The 22,368-nt window shown below is 43.0% G+C and overlaps 1 protein-coding gene across 5 annotated transcripts in view; it reads left to right on the top strand.

Annotated features, from left to right (window-relative positions):
- The window catches only part of JPH2 (junctophilin 2), a 67,985-nt gene that overhangs the window by 33,941 nt on the left and 11,676 nt on the right, over nucleotides 1-22,368 (top strand). For 3 of the 5 annotated variants that reach the window (XM_028735090.2, XM_028735087.2, XM_028735088.2), the window contains exon 3: nucleotides 11,615-11,733. The exons of the other annotated variants lie outside the window; for them this stretch is intronic. In XM_028735090.2, coding sequence (XP_028590923.2) covers nucleotides 11,615-11,688 — 74 coding nt within the window. In that variant the 3' untranslated portion in view covers nucleotides 11,689-11,733. The remainder of the gene's footprint in view (nucleotides 1-11,614; nucleotides 11,734-22,368) is intronic. 5 annotated transcript variants of the gene reach the window in all.

Genomic DNA, 22,368 nt, shown 5'->3' on the forward strand with positions numbered 1-22,368 from the left:
GATTCTGTGAACAAATGTAACATCAGGTCAGATTATTTGTCCAGCTCGCTGAATTTTTTCCATGCCTTGTCAGGTGGCTGCAAAGATGCCTGTTTGTCCCCTACTGAAATTAGGCTTGAAAGAGGCATTCTGTTGTAGCCAGCAGAGAGTACATTATGGTATGTGCTTGGTTGCAGAGTGTTTGTCATCCCCATGGACATTTCTTTGGTTTGCAAATGTGCCCTTGGTTACAAAAAGATGGACCCTTGAGGTGTCTCAGGCAGAAGGTTTTCACATCACCTCCAGGATTCTGTTTCTCACAGTGGCAGCCAGATGCTTTTGAGAAACGTCTTCAGACCTTTGTGCTACTCATGCAGAGGTTTAGACAGCAACTGTCATGCCCAGGAACATTGGGGCCAGGGATTGCATGTATGCCCCTTCACCTGTTTTACGCTTTGCATGTTCAGGCAAACTCCTAAACCGAACTTGTGTTTCTGATTTTAAGCAAAGGAAGGTAGATAACAGATGGGTCTGGTAGGTGTGGGATCCCAGAATGCAAATTTTCAAGGGTCGTTCATGATCTTTTAATCAAGGGTCTGCAAATGTGTTCACCAGCCCACTACCAGTGGCAATCTTAAACTGCATTTGTGACATGTATACACACATGCACACAAATACACACACAGTGAGAGACAGCTAGGTAGGGGCTCACTTCTGACTTTGTATTGGATTTTGGAGGCACTTGTTAGCCATAAGTAGTCATACTGCTTCCAAGTGCCTCTGAAGGCAAACATTATCTCAGGGCTGAGTCATTGCCCTTCTGCCATACAGAAAGCACAGGAACACTGAACATTGCACAGGACCGACATTTGTGGATTCCAGCTTTTAATCTTACATTGATAAGAGTTTCAGTATTCTGCTGGGCTGCAGATTCAGCCTGGCATCTGTTCACTGTGCAGAGCTCTTAGATGTTTTCCAAGTAACATTTGCAGGACTCTGCTAATCCAAATCTCATTTACAGTCTAATGAAACCTGGATGCAGAAAATCCCATAAACAATCCAAGGGGGACACGTTTGTTGGCCAGTTGTCACAGCTACACTGGCTTCCACTCTTGTCGAGGGAGGAAGAGAAGACAGAGCCAGTCTCAGTACCCATTGCGAATAGGGAGCCCACCTCCATGACTTTCCCAGAAGGGAAGCCCTGTTCATCTATTGTAGGAAAGCCTATAATGATGCTTGTGCTACCCTCAAATTCTAACAAATACAGTATGGTATAAGAGTCATCAGATGTGTTTCCTTGAGTTGCTGGTGTTGTGGAGAGAATTTGTAAATAGAAAGGTCAGAGGGCAATGAAATGCAGACAGTACAGACAGTGACAATTACATTTAACAGCATCTATTCACAAAGGATGTGTAGGTGATGAGAGAAACATCCTGGCATTGGATAGCTAATTAAAACAAATTGTGACCCATTATCTGAATTCAAGCCACAAATGATAGAACTTAGCCCCGTGACAAGCCTACATACGTATTAGTAATGTTGTTCTGCATATCCTCCAACATTTTGTGACAAAAATTCAGGGCACCCCCACCTTCCCCGTCGTTGACCCCTTCCTCGCCTGCCTGCCCACTGCCACAACCTTCTCTCTTGTCCCCTCCTTTCCCCCTCTCTCTTATCTTTGCTGTCTTCTGCCTCCTGCCTCCTGCTCTGCCGCCTCACAAGATGTGGCGTGGCCTGTGGGAAGGTCGCCCCTCTCCATGCTGCATCTGAAAAACCAGGGCATCCCGGATTGGGATCAGAAGCTGGGGCAGCTTCTGTCAATTCAGGGTGTCCTGATTAAATCAGGACATTTGAGGGTATGCTTCTGATACACATCTTCCTCCATACATATAGACTCTATACCATACATCAGGGGTGTCCAAACTTTTTTCAAAGAGGGCCAGATTTGAAGAAGTGAAGGGCCGTGAGGGCCAACCAAAGGGCCGACCAAAGTTGTTGATCCTTTTTTAGGATTGAAGCTGTTGAGGTTTTTTTTTAGGATTTTACCCCAGGAAAATCCCCAGGGGCCGGATTAGGCCCCTGAAACGAACTTTGGACATGTCTGCTATGCATACTACAACTGAGTTTTGCAACTAAAGTTCAATCTGTTATGTAGGAGATGGAGCAGGGTATCAGACAATCATCATCCCCCGCCATGCTAGATATGGTTCCTGTGCAGGGTGTTTGCTCTGATACTTCCATGTATAATAGGACCAGTTGCAGAGATTGAAAATGGAGACAAAATCTTTCTTTCCCCTTCATTCAGGCTCTCTCTTTTCCACACAGCAGTGATGATGCAGAGAGCACAGATACTAGCCAGCCACCAGCAGCCAGTTTTTTCATGATTATCTCTAGGCCATCAGTAGGAATGTGGGAGAAAATTGATTCAGTTTGCATTTATAGGTGAATCTATAATTCACGTTTCCGAGCACAATTCAAAGTGTTGGTGCTGACCTTTAAACCCCTAAACGGCCTTGGTCCTGTATACCTGAAGGAGCGTCTCCACCCCCATCGTTCAGCCCGGACACTGAGATCCAGCGCTGAGGGCCTTCTGGCAGTTCCCTCATTGCGAGAAGTGAGGCTACAGGGAACCAAACAGAGGGCCTTCTCGGTAGTGCCGCCCACCTTGTGGAACACCCTCCCTTCAGATGTGAAGGAAATAAGTAGCTGTCCTATTTTTAGAAGACATCTGAAGGCAGCCCTGTTCAGGGAAGTTTTTAATATTTAACGCTGTATTGTTTTTAATACTTGATTGGGAGCCGCCCAGAGTGGCTGGGGAAACTCAGCCAGATGGGCGGGGTATAAATATTATTATTATTATTATTATTATTATTATTATTATTATTATCATCTACCTAATCCACACTTCGGGGATGCGGGTGGCGCTGTGGGTTAAAACCTCAGCGCCTAGGACTTGCCGATCGCATGGTCGGCGGTTCGAATCCCCGCGGTGGGGTGCGCTCCCGTCGTTCGGTCCCAGCATCTGCCAACCTAGCAGTTCGAAAGCACCCCCGGGTGCAAGTAGATAAATAGGGACCGCTTACTAGCGGGAAGGTAAACGGCGTTCCGTGTGCTGCACTGGCTCACCAGATGCAGCTTGTCACGCTGGCCACGAGACCCGGGCAGTGTCTGCGGATAGCGCTGGCTCCCGGCCTCTAGAGTGAGATGAGCGCACAACCCTAGAGTGTCAAGACTGGCCCGTACGGGCAGGGGTACCTTTACCTTTAATCCACACTTCCTGAAACAATGTGTGCAAACCAAAACACAGCCATCCTTGGAAATTCACACTTTTTGCACTGCAGTTTTCCTGAAAAGTAATGTGGAAAGCATGCACGAAATGGATGGGGTGGGGAGGAATTCAGTGTAGTGGTATGGCAATCATTCTATCAGAACAAGCATTTCAGCTTGCTAGATGGAAAAATCTCCCTCAACTGGCCCCACACATTGTTCTGTATGTTCTCCCCGCAACCCCTAGCCAATTTGAAGGTGGGGGGAGGGGAAAGCCCCATTGTGTGGTGTTTCTATTAGCAGGACTTGTTAGTTGAATCTGGCCCTACCATTAGTAAAAATAGCATACAGAAACCCATTATATAAGGGGAAATTGCTTTGTATATTAGACAAAGTAACATACAGAGGTTAGGAGAAATTTGTACTAAATGCTGCTGAATTTTCATGAAGACATTTTTTTAAGCAAAACAATATGGAGATGTAGAGATCTTAATTTAAGAGTGGGGAAATGAGAAACAGAGAGAAAACAAAACTGATGGATTTGCCTATCCCTAGCTAGCAGTGGGCAGAATTGAGACGTATGAGGTCTACTTTGCTTTTAACAAGACAACCAAGGCCCACCAACTGAAGTCAGGTAGAAAGAGTGGCTTGAGGGCAGAACCAAAGGCAAAATAGTGGCTTGGGGAAAAGGTTATCTTCATTGGCCTCACCACATCTTCCTCCTTCACTCCCTGCCCCCTGCATCCTGCAACATTTTCCCATTGCAGCCTGCAACTTGGGTTTGCTGCACTGTGGATATAACCTTCTATATGTGAAAGACTATTGTTTTTTCATTAGGTATATGTGTAGTCTGTGAGTTTCTTTTTCTTCTTTCTATTCACATAGAAAGCCATAATTCAACCGTCCCCCATTCTCATTTGTCTTCTTTTTGATAATTCACTATTGTTTTAAGCATATGGTTAGAGTTCAGATGCCTCTTAAGAAACCTAGTTAAGGTTGTAATCTTCCTTGCCAACTCAACCGCGTGCAGGAGTATGTTGCCTACTGCATCTCAGATCAGGACGCTCCAAAGGGACATCAATCATTCAATCTCTTCCACAATTAATGATCTAAGTAGCTGTGGGGTTTCATGCCAAGAAGATATTGATGTCCTTGTAGGGCTTGATTTATGTTTAGTTTAATTATGTTAAAGTGCAGTGCCTCAGCTAAACTGGAGCATTTGATCATGTGTTAATTATCTGAGCGATCCTAGGTGTTGATCCTTGGGCAGTCGTTCTTTAAACAGATCCACTCTTCAGAACCTGCCTCTTTATTAAATGATAAGAAAATAGCGACCGTAGGTTTCTAATGGGGGGGGGGGTAATTCAAAATGATCTGTGTGACCTGTGAAAGACTGCCAGGGTCCATGAAGGAAGGATAGACAGAATCACTCAACAGGTAAATAGATGCTCTTGTTAAGTATGTGTTTAGGTATCAGATCTCAGAACACTGAGTGTTACTTTTTCTCAGTATTGGCCTGGGGCCCATTTGTCCAAGTCTCTCTTAATAGAAATGCAGTTCATCCCCTGGCTTACTGTGAAGTGTGGCCCTCCATTTTCATTCAGGGAAAGGTGAGCTCTGCCTGTGAAGCCTGACCCAGTTATCTGGAATAGGCAGGACTGTGAGGGAATGTGAAGGCTGTCATTCCTATATCTAGAGACTCATCATAGCCTCATGCCTTTCCCCACACCTCCCTCCTCTCAGTGCATCTGGCACATGGTTGCGACCCTGACCCTTCATCTCACCCCTGCCTCCTAGGCTGCCTGCCCCTTTCTCTGTTACTGGTTTGATCTGTGATGGTACCTACTGTTGTAAATTTCATGACACGACACTGAAAGGCTGTCCAATCCAAGCCTGGTTTAAAAATAAATATCCCTAAGAAGGGGGAGCAGGAGAGGCCATGACGTTGCCCATCCTCATTTGTCTCTCCCTTGGTGATGCATTTTCTTTTTCTTTTTTGGCAATGTGTAAGTGGTCACCAGCAATGGAGATTGAAATGCATGACTCGCATTCCTGCAAGATGCCAATGCCTTGTTGGCTTGAATTCCCATTGCAGTCATACTGAATGTAGTGTCCTTCACTTCCTGCAAGGGTGGCCATGAGTCTTATTTTACAGAAGACAGTCCTATATTTGAAAGGTTGTCCAGTTCAAGTCCAAACAGGTTCTTTTAAGAGCCGTAAGAATAGAGATCAGGCACTTTGAAGTTTGCCCATCAACAGTTAGCATTGGGACTGGAGACTGAGCAGGCACGCCAGGTGACATGGTTATTCAGCATTTATCCTGATTTGCTTCCAGAAAGCTTTCATTGTGGTTAGACTATTGTACTGCCTTTGTTGAGCTTTTGTTATGATTTGGTTTACAGGGAAATTATACAACAATGACTGTTCATCTTGCGTTTATCATGACTTGCTTGCAAGGCGTCTATATCTCTTCCCATTGATCACTTGTTCATCCCAGACTTTTCAGTGGATTTCCCTGTCACTTTCCTAACCACATAAGTCTGTTGTTGTTTCTTATGTCAACTTGTTGTGCTGGGGCAGCAGAGCACTTTAATCCACTTTTAACTGTGCAAACCTAAATGTTTGCCTCCTGCAAAATAGTGACAGTTTGGAGGTGCCGTAGTCACTACGGTGAAATGTAATATATTTCTGTTGAAAGTATAGTGATTATTCCTAAATTTTGCCTATGTGGCCATCCTACCAGCTGCCCCCAAACCATTCATAGAGGTCTCATTCACACTTCTCTTGTCCCACTGTTTTCACCTGGGAAAACCCACTCTTTACAGCTGAATTGGAGCAAACATCCATCAGGTTTTCCGTGGATTGACGTTTGTTCTGATTCAGCGATAAGGGGCAGGTTTCCCAGGGAAAGCAGTGGGGCAAACAAAAAACTGCTCAGTTCCTTGGCTTTGAAAGCACAGGACAAGTGCAAGTGTGGCTCCGTCACATAAGAAGAGATAAACAGCATTTTGATCTCATACCAATTCAAGTTTCAATTTACCCCACCCAATTTATTACAAAGCTGTTTGCTCCCATCACTACTCATTCCTTGTATGAACACAAACAAGTATTTCAGGTGTGTTTATCTTAGGAGGACCAACTCTGATTAACTTCTTCATTCATCCCTGGCTTTGTTGGTGTTTTTTGTGCTTAAAAGGAAGGTACTGCTTAAGATGGGCTGATGCAATCGTGCTAAAGTTCTAGACAGCAGCCTTTGAGGGAAGACCCTTGTGCATGGAGACGCCTGAAGATTAGCATGATGAGGGGTTGTCTGATGTTATTGCCAAGTTGTTCCTTTGATCTCATTTTTCTGGAGTCACGAATGACTGAGGAGGGCTGAGCTTATAGCTGTCAGTGGAGAAAGATGTTAACTGATATTTGAACTTCCATTGAGGTAGCCACGTTACATAGCTGTGACAGGAGAGGTTTCGAATAAAAGGAAAATAAGTTTTTCCACCATAGCACAGCCTCATCTTTTTGTTGAAGAATAGAGTCTATGATAGTAGGTGCTATTGGAATGTTGCTGCTTGTGAAGACTACTGGAGGAAGAATATTGAATTGTTTGATGTATCCCTATATTGCTACCATTAATCACAATAAGTCATTTTCTACATTACACTGAGGATAGTGTCTTGTATTGCAAACATAAATAATTGTCCCCAGGGCTATATACAGGAAGAAGTTAAAGGGTGAGCCAGCAACTTATATATTGGCAACTTCCACAATTTTCTATGCTCATATTTTCGTGTTGAAGGATACAGATTTCAGCACCGTTCCTTTGAAATGAGGGAAAGGTCATAGCTCAGTGGTAGAGCACATGCTTGTATATGAAAGGTCCTAGGTTCAATCCTCAACATTTTTAGATTGGCCCAGGGAAAAACTCCTGTCTTGAAACCCAGAGAGCTTCTGCCAGTTGGACTAGATAATGCTGCATTATACATACCAATATTTGGACTTGATATAAGGCAACTTCCTTATGTTCCTAATTCTCCATAAACAGACACACATCAAGTGCATTAATGGAGGAACATTAATCCTACATCTCTTCCCAGTAACTCCTTGCCCATTAGCTGCTTTGATTGGGTTTTTCACGCTGTGCCTCTTCTCAGTGAGTTCCTCTGGAGAGTTAAATCTTTTGTGGTTAAAGATCTGGTTAAAGATTGATTTTACCTTGTGCTGCATATTCTGGACATTTTGCTTCCAACATCAGTTCTTTAGGCACAATAAGACATAAATATGCCATTGGGCCTCCCACAGATTACAGTGGAATTAATCACACTGATTATATGCTACCAAAAAAGGAGATGCTGTGCCTGTTTACAGCTTCTTGGGGGCCTTCTGTGAGCTGTCAGGGCTTAAAACTGCAGATTTCTACCTCCTCGGCCAAATGTCTCCAAATGGTCGTGGAGCCAGAGAGCTGCTTAACAGGATGCAGGGTGCCAAAAAACATTCCCCCACAGAACAGCCCTCAAAGGATAGGGATCTCTCTGGATGAGTTAATAGGAAGAATCGTGCTTTCAATACAAAGGAGGTTGAAGCATGGTGGGATTTGTGCATCAAGAAACAGAATGTCCTGTGGGTTATCTAAATAGCATTGCTGGAGGGAGGGCAGAGAGTGCTGTGTACACACTAAGTGACTCATGTGAGATTCTTGAAATGTTTCATTGGAATGTAGATACTTAAGTGCCTTTGAAAGATTCACTTCTTCATACAGCACATAGTTAACCTATGGCAGACGTAGCCAATGTGGTGCCCTTAAGATACTGTTGGGCTCCAGTTCGGTCAGCCCCGGCCAGCATAACTAGTGGTCAGGGATGATGGGAGTGGCAACAACGTCTGAAGGGCAACTTGTTGGCTACCCCAACTTAAGGATTATTTGCTGCCACAAGATATGGTGAAGGGCACTTGGTTAGATGGCTTTAGAAGGGGATTAGACAAATTCATGGAGGAGAAGGTTATCAATTGCTAATAGCCATGGTGTGTGTGTGTGTGTGTGTGTGTGTGTATGAGACACGGGTGGCGCTGTGGGTTAAACCACAGGGCCTAGGACTTGCCGATCAGAAGGTCGGCGGTTCAAATCCTCGCAACGGGGTGAGCTCCTGTTGCTCGGTCCCTGCTCCTGCCAACCTAGCAGTTTGAAAGCACCTCAAAGTGCAAGTAGATAAATAGGTACTGCTCCGGCGGGAAGGTAAACAGTGTTTCCGTGTGCTGCTCTGGTTCGCCAGAAGCGGCTTAGTCATGCTGGCCACATGACCCGCAAGTTGTACGCCGGCTCCCTTGGCCAGTAAAGCGAGATGAGTGCCGCAACCCCAGAGTCGGCCACGACTGGACCTAATGGTCAGGCGTCCCTTTACACACACACACACACATATGCTCTTTCAAGGTTCAGGGGCAGCATATCTCTAAGTACCAGATGCTGGGGAACAGCAGAAAGAAGGGTCATGCCCAGTTTTTCAATTTCCCAGGTTTATTTGCTTGGCCACTGTGGGACTTGATGTTGGATACTGTTATTGGAAGGACATGGAGGGGGCTTCTCCCAGAACTTTGTATCAATTGATACGGCAGATTGCCTCAAATGAGAAACTTACCCATAAACTGAGGATGGCAAGAGGGGGAAAAGAACACAAACACATTTACAGCAGGATGGTACTGTTTTATTGCTTGCGTGGCTAAGATGGACGACAAGAGCCTTCCTACAGCATATAGGATCTTCTGGCTGGTCCAACTGCTGGACACTCTTCATTCTGCAGATTGAAACAGTCTTTCTGCTCTGTGCTGCATTTCTTGACTTTGTGCTTTGTTTCTTGCTGCATCTTTGTTATTGTTTATATTGTGAAAACTAAAATAAAAAGTATCAAAAAGAAAATAAAGAAATATGGTTTATTAGTTTTCCTTGGCATACCTTGCATGGAGAAGAACTAGATATAGGTAGGAAGCCGTAGTCAAAACAAAATAAAAAAATTCCTTGCACACGAATGCTCATACCAATAACAAACTTAGTTGGTCCCTAAGGTGCTACTGGAAGGATTTTTTTTATTTTATGGAGAAAAACTGTGCAAGATCAACTCTGCTTCCTTGCTAAAAAGCCTTCTCAGACTATCACTTTACAGCACAACAGTCACACAGTTGTTACCCGTATGCTGCACCCAAATGCCTCCTTTCAAGGTAGCACTTTTGTTGTGGAGCTACCGTGTTTTTTCACAACTCTGACGGCCATATGTTATCATATGTGCTTCTTCCACCAGCAGTATTTTGAGAGCAGAGGAAATGTGCTAGATCTGCAAAGCTGCAACACTGCAATTACTGAGCAAAAAATCTGGTTGTGCAGAAAGGGTATCTTCAGTAGATGCCCATGACGGTTGCAGAAACGTCACACTTTATCCACAATAGCAATAGCAGATAACATACATCACCAAAGTAACAGGGCAGGGGCAGGACTGAATTGAATTTTGTCAGTGACAACAATTTTCTTGGTCCTGGTAAAATTGGTTTTCTCAATGATGATTGCTTAATGTGAACAGAATAAATCTGTAATCTTCATAATAAAAAGAGTCTGGGAGTTTTGATTTAAAAGGTAAAGGGACCCCTGACCATTAGGTCCAGTCGTGACCGACTCTGGGGTTGCGACGCTCATCTTGCTTTATTGGCCGAGGGAGCCGGCGTACAGCTTCCGGGTCATGTGGCCAGCATGACTAAGCCGCTTCTGGCGAACCAGAGCAGCGCACGGAAACGCCGTTTACCTTCCTGCCAGAGTGGCACCTGTTTATCTACTTGCACTTTGACGTGCTTTCGAACTGCTAGGTGGGCAGGAGCAGGGACCGAGCAACGGGAGTTCACCCCGTCGCGGGGATTTGAACCGCCGACCTTCTGATCGGCAAGTCCTAGACTTAACCCACAGCGCCACCTGCGTCCCTAAACTTTTTGATTTAAAAGAGGATTAGGCAAATTCATGAAGGATAAGACTATCAGTGACTATTAGGCATTATGGCTATGTTTTGCCTCCACAGCTTCTGAATACTGGTTGCTGGAAACTGCAGAAGGGGAGAGTGGTGTTGGGCTCAGGACTTGCTTGCATGCTTCCCACAGGCATCTAGTTGGCCACTGTGAGAACAGGATGTTGCACTACATGGGCCTGGTCTAGCTGGGTTCTCCCTATGTTCTTTTGACTTTGTTGGTTTTTCAAGCAACCTGCTACTGCAAGCAGACTATATATAGGGGTCATAAATCTTTTAGGGATCAAATTTTCAAAATAAGACAAATAAGAAATTGTAGGAACTTGGAGCTTATTTTTGCTTTATGGACAATAAGCAAGGTAACTATATTAGTGGAAACTGAAAGTATAACAGTATATAACTTACCAGGAAATCTGTGCTTTTGAGATATGCAAAAGTTTTTGTTTTCCCAGAAGGTAGATCAACGATTACACATTTATTGACTGCTGCCCATATGGTCATTAATCACTGTAGGAGAAAAGTAAATTCTCCAACACTGCAGGACTGGATAATGAAGATATGGGAGGAGGTCCATATGGTCAAGCTGCCCAATATAGTAGAGTACAAGGAGGGAGACAAATTATTCGCGGGTAGCGCTGTGGGTAAAAGCCTCAGCGCCTAGGGCTTGCCGATCGCATGGTCGGCGGTTTGAATCCCCGTGGCGGGGTGCGCTCCCGCTGCTCGGTGCCAGCGCCTGCCAACCTAGCAGTTCGAAAGCACCCGTGGGTGCAAGTAGATAAATAGGGACCGCTTTCTAGTGGGAAGGTAAACGGCGTTTACGTGTGCGGCTCTGGCTCGCCAGAGCAGCGATGTCACGCTGGCCACGTGACCCGGAAGTGTCTCCGGACAGCGCTGGCCCCCGGCCTCTTGAGTGAGATGGGCGCACAACCCCAGAGTCTGTCAAGACTGGCCCGTACGGGCAGGGGTACCTTTACCTTTAATGGAGAAGTGGAGTTTATTTTATGATGTACTGGTGTAATAAAACAGAAGAAAATGTTGAATTCTATACTTTGCTAACAACACTGCAACATAAATATAAATACAAAAGCTGGATCTACTAATCAACAAGCTAGTAAAATGTGTATCATGACAATATGTATTTTTCATTCTTCCTTACTCCTTTTATTTTATGTTTTAAAACAATTAATTACAAAGCAAGGTCTATATTAAGGAACTGAGCAATCATGCAAGGCTGTCATTATGAAACCACTTATTAAGGAAGAGTCCTATTCGCATCAGAAGAGCCACCTTGGAATAAATGGCTGAGGAACTCAGCCTAAGACAGCCTTGGCAACAAATGGAAATACTAATTGCCATGATGGATGTTCTCTCCACAGGACTGCCCATGCCAAAGCCAAGTCAGAAGGGGCTGAGCAAGCAGCAGTGGCAGCTAACAATGAATCCACTTTAGCCAGGTCGATGGCCAGGGAACTATCTCCGGATTTCTATCAGCCAGGTAGGAAATGAAATCAGCCCAGCTTTGATTTGCTGACTTTCAGCAGTGGCGAGGTACTAAGCAGAGTAAAGCCTAAAGCCAAAGCTGACATTACTATGGCACAGCCCATAAGCTGAAGTCCTATGAAGTGTTTGAGTGGAGGGCATTTAAAACGCAGCATGCATGAGTTGGAGAGGGGGTGCTGAACCAAGTAGCTTTGCTGTCAAATGACTTGAAACATTGCATAGGCATAGGCATTGAGTGAGGAAAACCATGCAATTGGCCCATGTCATATGTCATAATTCTATACTTCTCATGATTTCACAGCCAAGAATAGTATTTAATCAGAGAACTACATACCGGCAACTCTTATCTTACATGGTGGTTATGTTCCAGGGATAGTGTGTAAAGCCAAAATTGTGTACAGTGGTACCTTGGTTTGCAACCATTTTGGATTACAGCCACATCAAACCCGGAAGTGCGTGCCCCTTTTTTTGATTACAACCCATTTTTTTTTATTACAACCCATTATTTTTTTTTTGGAGGCCCCATTGGTGAAAGTGCACCTTGGGTTACAACCTGTTTTCGTTTACAGCCGGACCTCTGGAACGGATTATGGTTGTAAACCAAGGTATCACTGTACAGTCAAAACACATTGAGTTCAATGGTAGGTGGGATTGCCAAAATCTTTTTTCCTAGATGTCTGCCCCTGTTTTTGTTTAATTTTTTTTTACCAAGTGCATAAAGCTGAATGTGTGCAAGCTAAGCGCAAGCAAGTTTCAACTTACATTATTAGCAGATGAATTTAAGGTTAACCGCTTAGCACTTTAAGGTTAACCCCTAGTTCTGAATGTTACATTGGCATGTATATGTATGTATGTGTATACAGACACACATACAGATATATATAATTGTAATCTTTACCTGATTTTGCATGCAGTTCTATACATCTCTACTCAGAACTAAGTCCCATTGAGATCAGTGGGGCTTACTCTCAGATAAGTGTGTATAGGCCTTTCTCACAGGGAAGTGTGCACAGGATTGCAACCTAACAAGACTTCAGTTGATTAATCAGAGGGAAAATACTCATTAAAAATATGTATTCTGAGGCAATAGGAGGATTTCATAGAAATCGGTGGAGGCCATAAAAAGTAGCCTTAGTAGTATAATAATATACCAAAGCCCACTGATTTGTATTTGTATCAGTGTGGTGGTATTTGTGTGATTTATTTAGACGAAGATGTCACAAACAGAGAGTCAAGAGACTACGAATGGTCAGTCTGCTGCTGAGTGCTATTTTGAGGAGCTTGAGCAACTGGTGAAATAGCTTCCAAATAGCCTCCTTGCAGCCAGAAATAAATGGCCCTGAATGGGTCTTTTTATGATTGACGGGAGCCTGCAGGCAGGGCAGGAGGGCTAAAATAAATGTTTTACAGTTCTCCTCCTCTTGAGCCCCTTTGGTATAGAACAGATATTAGCATCCAATTTATACCATTGCTTTGTCAGAATGATTGAACAGATTTGCAACTCAATCCTATGTATAATTTCTCAGGAGTGAGTTCCACTGAATTCAGTTGCGTAGGAATCCAGCCTTAAGGATGATTCTCACATTTCTGAAATAGCAACTATATGCTAATATACTACAGGAACCCCTCGTATTTTCTGTAACCCTTTGTTTTAACCACATGAATGCTGTATTTGTACATGCTATAGTGAGGCACAGGTCTCATGGTTTGCATTAGTGGAGAACATATGGACCTCCAGATATTCTTAGACTCCAGTTCCCATCAGCCCCAGTCAGTGTGGGTAATGATCTGGGGTGATGGGATTTATAGTCCTACAGCATCTGGAAGGTCACAGGTTCCCCATTTCTCCATTAGTGTATAGTACTGTATACCTTAAGTCTGTTAACTGGATTTAAAAAAAATAAAATCCAGTGAGATTTGGTGTGCTTTTGTCCCTTTATCAAAGGTTTAAGACCATAAGCACACAAGAAGACCTTTGATGGATTAGTCCAGAGGTCCATTAGCTCAGTATCCTGCTCCCCAAGTAGATAGATCCTCCTAGGAAGCTCACAAGCAGGGGATGAAGACAAAAAATATCCCTCATTCTTTGCCCTAATGCAAAGTGTACTTCCTCTATAGTGGTTCCATTGAACTGTCATGGCTAATAGCAATTGATAGACCTTTCCGCCATGAATTTGTCCAATTCCCTTTTAAACCCTAGTGCTGTATCCAGTTCTGCTCCACTCATGTACCTATTTCTGTGCACACAATGGAACTTCCTTTTTTTTCTCCTGTTCCCTCCAGCCCACTATGCAGCCTGAAAATATTTTCTGGGTGGCTTTGAAAATAAAAAAATCAATATTTCAAATCAATCTGTGGGCAAGCAGAGGTAAATTATTATCTAAGATATACGATTTGTTGTTAGAATGGTATACTAAAAATGAGGAAGTCAAAGAAGTGATGATAAAATGGGCAATAGATTTTGGGCATAATATTGAGTTTGATTCTTGGACAAAAGTGTGGAATGAAAATTTGAAATTTACAGCTTGTATGGCATTAAAGAAAATGTAATGAAGAAGGTATAGATGGTATTTGACACCAGTAAAGTTAGCGAAAATGTATAGGATGAGAGATAAAACATGCTGGAAATGTAAAGAATCAGATGGAGATTAGTCCAGAATATGAGAATTTGACACCAGTAAAGTTAGCGAAAATGTATAGGATGAGAGATAAAACATGCTGGAAATGTAAAGAATCAGATGGAGATTTTTACCATATGTGGTGGACATGTGACAAAGTAAAAACATTCTGGGAATTGATCTATAATGAATTAAAAAAGATGTTTAGATATACCTTTCCCAAAAAACTGGAAGCATTCTTGCTAGGTTTGATGGGAGAGGAAATTGCAAAGATAGACCAAAGACTATTTATGTACACCACAGTAGCAGCGAGAACATTTAATGGCCCCAAAGTGGAAATCACAGGAGTTACCAATGATTGCAGAGTGGCAGGCGAAAATGATGGACTTTGGAGACTTGGCCACTGATCTGCAGGATTTGTGACCAGGACGATCAAAAATTTCAAAGGGATTGGAGTAAATTTATAGGATATTTGAATAATAATTGCAAAAACTTGAAGACACTAGCAGGATTGAAATAACTCCTACAATGTGTACAATAGAAGTTAAAGAGCTAAAGTGGGCGATAGGACTTGAAAGCGGAAAACCTACTGAAGAGAGGGAGAGAAGTCATATGCTTGGCAGAGCAGAAAGTTTTTATGTTTGTTATTGTATTGTCAAAAATATTGTTTAAGGAGAAAAATAATAAAAATTTATTTTTTTTTTAAAAGAGAAGAAAATATTTTCTGGGGGGTTGAAGGACTCTCCAGAACAGATTCTGGTGGTGTGCAAAAGGAGGAGAGGAAATGTCTAGACCAGCCCCATAAACTAAATTTGACAGCAGTAGATCTGTCTAAATGTGGGTCTGCTCCAACCCTGTATAAAGCAGGAGCTGTGTGGGTGCCTGTTTGAAGAGGAAGAGGGGCAAGGAAGTGAGAAGTGCTGAGTTATTCTACCTGCAGTCTGACCCCACAGGTACACCTGAGTTCTCTTCTGTTACAGGAGCCCAGCTGAAAGTTGTGGAACTAGAGGAGAGGTGTCAGGGAGATAGTTACATTTTGATCTTAAAACAGTATTCCTTCACCCCACACCTAGGGTAGAAATGCCTCATCCCATTTCTGGCATCCCAAGCGTAAGTTTTCTATAAATATTAATTTTGATTTTTTTAAAAAGGAAGATTGACGTGGAAACAGGACAAAACTGATTTATGAATGAGCACATACAAAAGTGATATAGACTGGATGCAGACTGATATGCCAATCCCTACCTGTGGACAGACAGCAGCAAAGCCCAGGGCAAGTTTTACTAATAGATTTTGCTTGCACCAGTTGGCCCTCAGTGGCCTCTCCTCACATAGCACAGGCTGTGCCAGATATATCTGTCTGCCAGAAAATATTCCTTTCAGCTTCAGCAGAATCCTTCAGGATTAAAAGCAGTGGGTAGGTGTCACATGGCCTAGATTCACAGCCACTAATGTACTTGATGGACACTGCTCTTTTTTATTCCTGGGACATCTGGGGGACAGTTTGGGTTTTCTCATATTCATTCACCAGTTAAAATTATCCTTGCTGATCAGTCAGTGAAAGCAGCTTGCCGTAGTCATTATTGGAAATGCAAACCAATCTCACACAGGCATAGGAGATGTACCTTTATCTAATCCCTGACCGAACATATCGGGCAGGATTTGCTCCCTTGAATTTCAGATATTTGAACTCATTACTGGAACAAGATTCCCAGACACTGTTTCAAAATTGACTTCTGGAGGCGGAAAGTCATTCTGTTTCCTGCTGCCATCATAAAACGCAAATGCAAATATGACATGAGTTTGGTCGGAAGTGTCATTAATCATTCAGCTGACATCATTAGTAAAGGTAAAGGTACCCCTGCCCGTACGGGCCAGTCTTGACAGACTCTAGGGTTGTGCGCCCATCTCACTCAAGAGGCCGGGGGCCAGCGCTGTCCGGAGACACTTCCGGGTCACGTGGCCAGCGTGACATTGCTGCTCTGACGAGCCAGAGCCGCACACGGAAACGCTGTTTACCTTCCCACCAGTAAGCGGTCCCTATTTATCTACTTGCACCCGGGAGTGCTTTCGAACTGCTAGGTTGGCAGGCGCTGGGACCGAACAACGGGAGCGCACCCGCCGCGGGGATTCGAACCGCCGACCTTTTGATCGGCAAGCCCTAGGCACTGAGGCTTTTACCCACAGCGCCACCCGCTGACATCATTACAGGAGATTAAATGTATGCGTTCAGCTATGTTTTAAATAGCACGATTTCCCCACCCCGCTTTCTTGCTCTACAGTAGAATCGCACGGATTTGTAAACAGTTTGAATAATTAGTGAAAAGGGTCCATTTTCTTGACCACCTCATTATAAAATGGTACTTTGGTTTGGCCCACATGTAACGCTAAGCCAATCTACGGCTCACTGTGAACGAGAAAGTGTGCTGATGCACAGGGAGGAAATTGCAGCTACTGTACTGGGAGCTGAGCCATGGTTTGGCTTAGAGTTACATTTCTAAGCTCATGGTTTCTCTTGCTCCAAACAAGCCATGAGCTGCAGCCAAAGTTTGTTTGGATGATTTATCTGCATTATATTGTATATAATCTATAGGGATACATGTAGCCTTCCTGAGAAGTAATAGCCACAGACATCAGTCCGCAGACAATTCCAGACAGAAACTGACCATTATCCTGCACTTTCTAGCACAATTGCCCTGTCACTTTTCTAACCTTAGAAAGTCTGATAAGTAAAATAGCAGAAAATTGCACTGAAAACTGTGGGATGACAACCACTAGCTGGCAATGTTGTATAACCTCCATACAAGCATGTCAGGTTTAGTGTTCACGATGACATCATATAACCTTTTGGCAAACTTTGGGCAAACATTTCCCCTCCCCCCAAATCTTTTTTATGGTCATAGACCAGTATAAGGAGGGAAGGGTACAATGATTTAAAATCTAGGGGAAAACAAAAAACCCATTAAAAAACAAAAACTAAAAGGAGTAAAAACAGAATATATACATAAAAGTCTATAAGAATCCAAAAGAAGCTAAGAAAATCCAAAAGAAGTGTTAGGAACATTAGACAAGAATGAAAGAGCGTAAAAGGTTAGTACAGTTGTACCTTTACTTATGTTCACCTCTGGTTATGCACGGCAAACCCAGAAGTATTTTTTCGGGTTTTGCCACATGTGCAGAAGTGGCACCTCCAGATACATACACCTCCAGAACGGATCCCATGGTACCACTGTATACAGGTACCACTGTATATATAAGACTATAGCAGTCGGTCTACAGAGCACTCTAATATGAGTGCTCATTATATTTAGTTTGTGGCACATGTCGTAATCCGTTGAATTTTGAGAATGCTGCTGTGCAGAATCTGGCAATGTTGTATGTTGTAGCAGGATTAGTATCTAAAAGCAGCAGGGAGGTATAGAATTGTCCTGTGCGCCCTGGGTACTTATTCAGTGATGGTTAGATGAGGCTAGTACAAATCTCTCTATAGTAAAGACACTGGAGAAGCACATGCTCTATTGTTTCTGTTTGTCCAGAGTCACAGGAGTATTGCCTCTCCAGATAAGCAATCGGCCTTCAAGGACAGCCAAGGGGAGGGCATGACATCAAGCCAAGGTAAAGGCCCTCCGGTGCTTAGGGACTTCAAGTTTAGCTAGATATGCCATAGGGGAGGCAGAGTACCTGGAAGATTCATTGGCAATAAAAGTTGGGGTCCTGGCTAGATCCAACTAGAGTTCAGTATCCATAACACGTCGTTTTATGAGAGCTTTGGCCTGTTCATATCCCATGCTGAGTAGAAAACTTGGAGAGAAGCCCAAGGTTGAGATTTTAGTTACCACAGTCTGTTTCCATGTGTATTGAAAATCATTGTTCATAGTTAGTGGGGCAAGACCAAGGGGAAATAAAGATCGTCTGAGCCAGTAGTTGAGTATGGTCACCCACACTCTGGCCTCCACTTTTATGAAACCTGTCTCTAGTCTCAGGGTGGCATTAGAGACACATTTTGGGTCTTGAAGAGCTGATCTTAGGAATTTGGATTGTACAAGTTCTAGGGGGCCAAAATTAGAGAAGGGGCCCACCTGGGCACCACAGAGAAGTATTGGTTTGGCTTCAAATAATAATAATAATAATTTGTTATTTATACCCCACCCATTTGAGTGCTACAGGTATATAGTGGCCACCTCTTGTTTCATGTTTCCCATGGGCTTTCCTACTGCCTACTAGAGTGAAAAACTACCCCCAGGCATTTGAAACAAGAGACCTGCTCAATCTTGTGGCCATCTATGCTCCAAGAGTGGTTCTTAGGTCTTTGTGCAAACATATCAACATGAATCCCCAGTGAACAACTGGTCTGGAAGCTGCCCTGGTCACTGTTCTTCCTGTAAAAACTCCCTCAGTGGTGTGGACATGATCTTCCATGCTGGAAAGGCGGGGTGCACAGCTTCCAGTCAAATAATTTATAAGTGTTCCCACCAGAGTACTATATCAAATACAATTACAATTCAATCTTATATATGTTTGCTAGAAAGTAAGTCCTGCTGCATTCATTGGGGATAACTCCATGCAGGAAGCTACCCCCAATGTTAAACCCACTAACTAGAGAGGCAGGAAACCCTCTGAACACAGCCGGCTTACTTCTGAGTTAATATGCACAGAAACTACCAGTGTTTAATCTGTGCAAGTCAAATGTCAGTCCCTTGTGTTCATTGGCACTGTTTCTCTCTCAGATATGTAATATAGCTGTCCTTTTTTTATTGATTTTTTTTCAGTGAACAAATAAAGAGAAAGAATGGGGGGTGGAAGAAAGGGAAAAGTGCTTTAAGACTGTAATACAATATGATATATAGATAAATAAGTACCACTATTATTCCATCGAGTATACAAGTCATTACAATTTCTCTAAATGTATTCCAAGTATCATTATATTTGTCCATGCACAGTCTGTGTCTAAAAGCAATCGTTCATATGTTGCACGAGTATAGCCATCTTCTTAACAAACTAGCAAAATAAGATAGGGGAAGACATTTTCAAGATGGGTCAAGAAGAACTTACCATATGGACTGAAGTTTTGCAGGTAACTAGTGATGAATTCTTCCTGACTGATTTTGAAACTTTTCCCTGTGTTAATTTCACTACTGCAATGGAAGTGAAATTCTAGAGGGAAGAGTATTCCTCCTGCTAATTATGCTTCCCCATATTCATTCATGTAGCAGTCAGCATAAATTTATGTAGCCCTTGAACTAATTTCATGCAGGTGGCAAGGACAGAAAAAGGAGGATAGGGGGAGCATAAAGAGAGAGATAAAAAGGGCAGCCCGGCCCATTTTTGCTTTGGTTATTCCGCTTACTTCTATGTGGCCCTCAAAAAAAAAAAAAAAGGTTCCCCACTTCTGGGTTACAGAATACTTATTTTCTTGAAGCATAATTTAAATTGCCTGGATGCAGAATTCCATTCTGTTCCGTTCCATTCTATATTATGTGAGGTACTCCTCAGTCCTGGATATAGCTGGAAACTATATGAAGTGTAAAGATTATATTCCACTACAACCCCAAATTCAGCTTTTGCACAACATACTAAAATGTGCCTTTGACCCTCTCTGAGGTGATGTGCCATGTGTAAATGCTGTCAACACAGGACAGATTGTGCGAAAGAAATCGAATTAGCACTGCAGCCGTTGCATATTTTACATTGGCATTGTCGACTGATTTAAGTGTTGTGTGTGACAGTGCTCTGACCTTAATGTAGACTAGGAGCTTCCTGGCTCAGTTTTGCCCACAAATATTTGGGACCTAATTAAGGCCGGTTGCTCTGTTTCGGTTCATAAGCACGTTCATTTGAGAGACGGGGGCGTGGGGGGAGATTTGCTGTTTAGTTTCTGCACTGAGCTAAGGCTTACCAATATGTAAACAATAATGCAGCCGATGGCAGTGCTGCTAGGAGACGATGACACAACCCAGTCAGATGAGGACAGAATGAAATGTGAATCCAGAAGTCACCTTGTTTAATGGAGGCGGGTCAACTGCTCAAGTGTGTTCAGTAGGATCTTAGTGTCACGGGTGGGTGACCTTATTAGTGAGCAATGCACACATCTGACAGCTCTCTTCACACCAAAGACAAACCACTGCACTTCTCTCAACCAGCCCTCTTCAGTGAAATATATCATTGTACAGGTAGATGTACAAAGATTTGGCCAATCAAAATGTTTTATGGGCTTCAGAACCGTTGCTTTTCCTCAGCATGCTGTTGGGAGTAGAGGCAGGGATCTGTCAGTGTTGGTTCTCACAGTTGTTCATTTTTCCAGTCTTAATTTTATGCAGCAACTTTAAAAAAAATGGTCATAAAAGTTCTCAAGCATTTAAGTGCAATTTTCCCCAATAAACATATGTTTGTATGCATGTGTTGACTAACGGACACATTTCAGCAAGCAGTTTCTTATAATACAATGCATTTGTGTATGTTACCTTCACTAGTACATGCATTTGTATGCATACTTTACCCTAATATATGCAATTTTTGTACATATTACTTGCATTGAAAAGATAAATGTGAATTTAGAAGGATGTCTGTTTCTGTTCTCATATTGTTTTGGAAAATGTGTATATGCTGCAGAATTGCATACAAAGATGTGTTTATTAGGAGAAATTTGCTGATGAATTTTCATGAAGACTTTCAATAAAATAAATGTGCAAACTAATGTGGAACTGTGGAGAACTGAAGATCAGAAAAGTTGAGAAACTGGGAAAAATAGAAATTGACAGATTCACTCATTCCTGTCTCTGTGGCAGTTTCCCAATCTAGTAGCAGACTGTGAAAGGGGGGCTATTTAAATCAGAGAACTGTTATGAGAGGAAGGGTTAACTCACACCCTTCTCCGCCATGGCTGTGGGGAAACTGGCAGCCTTCCCTCAGCTACATTTCATTAACAAAAATATAACATTGGGAGATCAAAATCACAGATCTCCCATCAGTAATTAATAGTTTGGCCTCAAACCAAATAATAATTAAAGTTTTAGAGAGACCATTGTTCATCTTTGAAGAAAAAGAATGCAACTTGAAATCAAGGCGTCAAATCAAATGATAAATCCATATTAATCACAATGCACTTACATTCTGAAAATGGTTTGATCTGCTTTTATTACCAGATGGATAATTGTCAGAAGGTATATACTAAGGCATACAAAGTGCTGTACCTAGTGCTGTGATAGCTCCACTAGTGCTGAGTTAGGATTGAATTTATTGTTAGGATATTTCCGTTCCACCTTAAGAGAGAGCAGGCTTGTGAGTCACAGAGTCTGCGTATTTCCTGTTGAGGATGTTTATGTTTGCTGTTTCCTTTCGATTTCAGTCGGTCAGAGACACTGACACAGAACGGTCATGTTTTCTCTTTGTTCTGTTCAACGCTAAATAAAGCATGTAAATTATGCTCTCTTCTGCGGTGCAAGCTTTCTGGCTGTGTTTTCTGCTGATAAAGAACAGTGTGCACAAGCCTGGAATGTGGCAATCTATTTCTGAGGCTTCGTGTCGCTAACTGCTGGATCTGCCTGGCTACGGGAGATCGATGGACGTTCGGCAGCCGGCTTGGGGCCATGATGGACAATATCTCCCTGGCAGTTTCCCAACAACAAGGTTATGGGCCCAGATTCACAGCACCTACAGGAGAGTAAAGCTGCAACAGACTGCGTTTGAGAGGTATGTGAAAAGCGAAAGCAGCGAGAGCGGAGGCTTTTCTGTTTACCTCAACAAGGAGCCTTTGAACTCCGGCAAGGCTTAATTGGCCTGGGAGCCAAGCCAGGGAGTTCGTGATTAATGGGCTGCCGAGATAATAAGTCTTTGAAGGCATAAAGACTTGGGCTCACGTAAAGACCTGAGATGGATCTTTTACAATCCTCAGAAGTAGCTCCGTGTCCACCGAAGCTAAATGGCCACAACTATCAGACCTGGGCAAGGTACTGTGAGGGCCAGATGAGAAGGCTTGGAGTGTGGAATACCATTTCTGAGAACCCCCCAGCCCC

Source organism: Podarcis muralis, chromosome 5 (genome assembly GCF_964188315.1).
Source record: "Podarcis muralis chromosome 5, rPodMur119.hap1.1, whole genome shotgun sequence".
In the NCBI taxonomy this organism is placed as follows: domain Eukaryota; kingdom Metazoa; phylum Chordata; class Lepidosauria; order Squamata; family Lacertidae; genus Podarcis; species Podarcis muralis.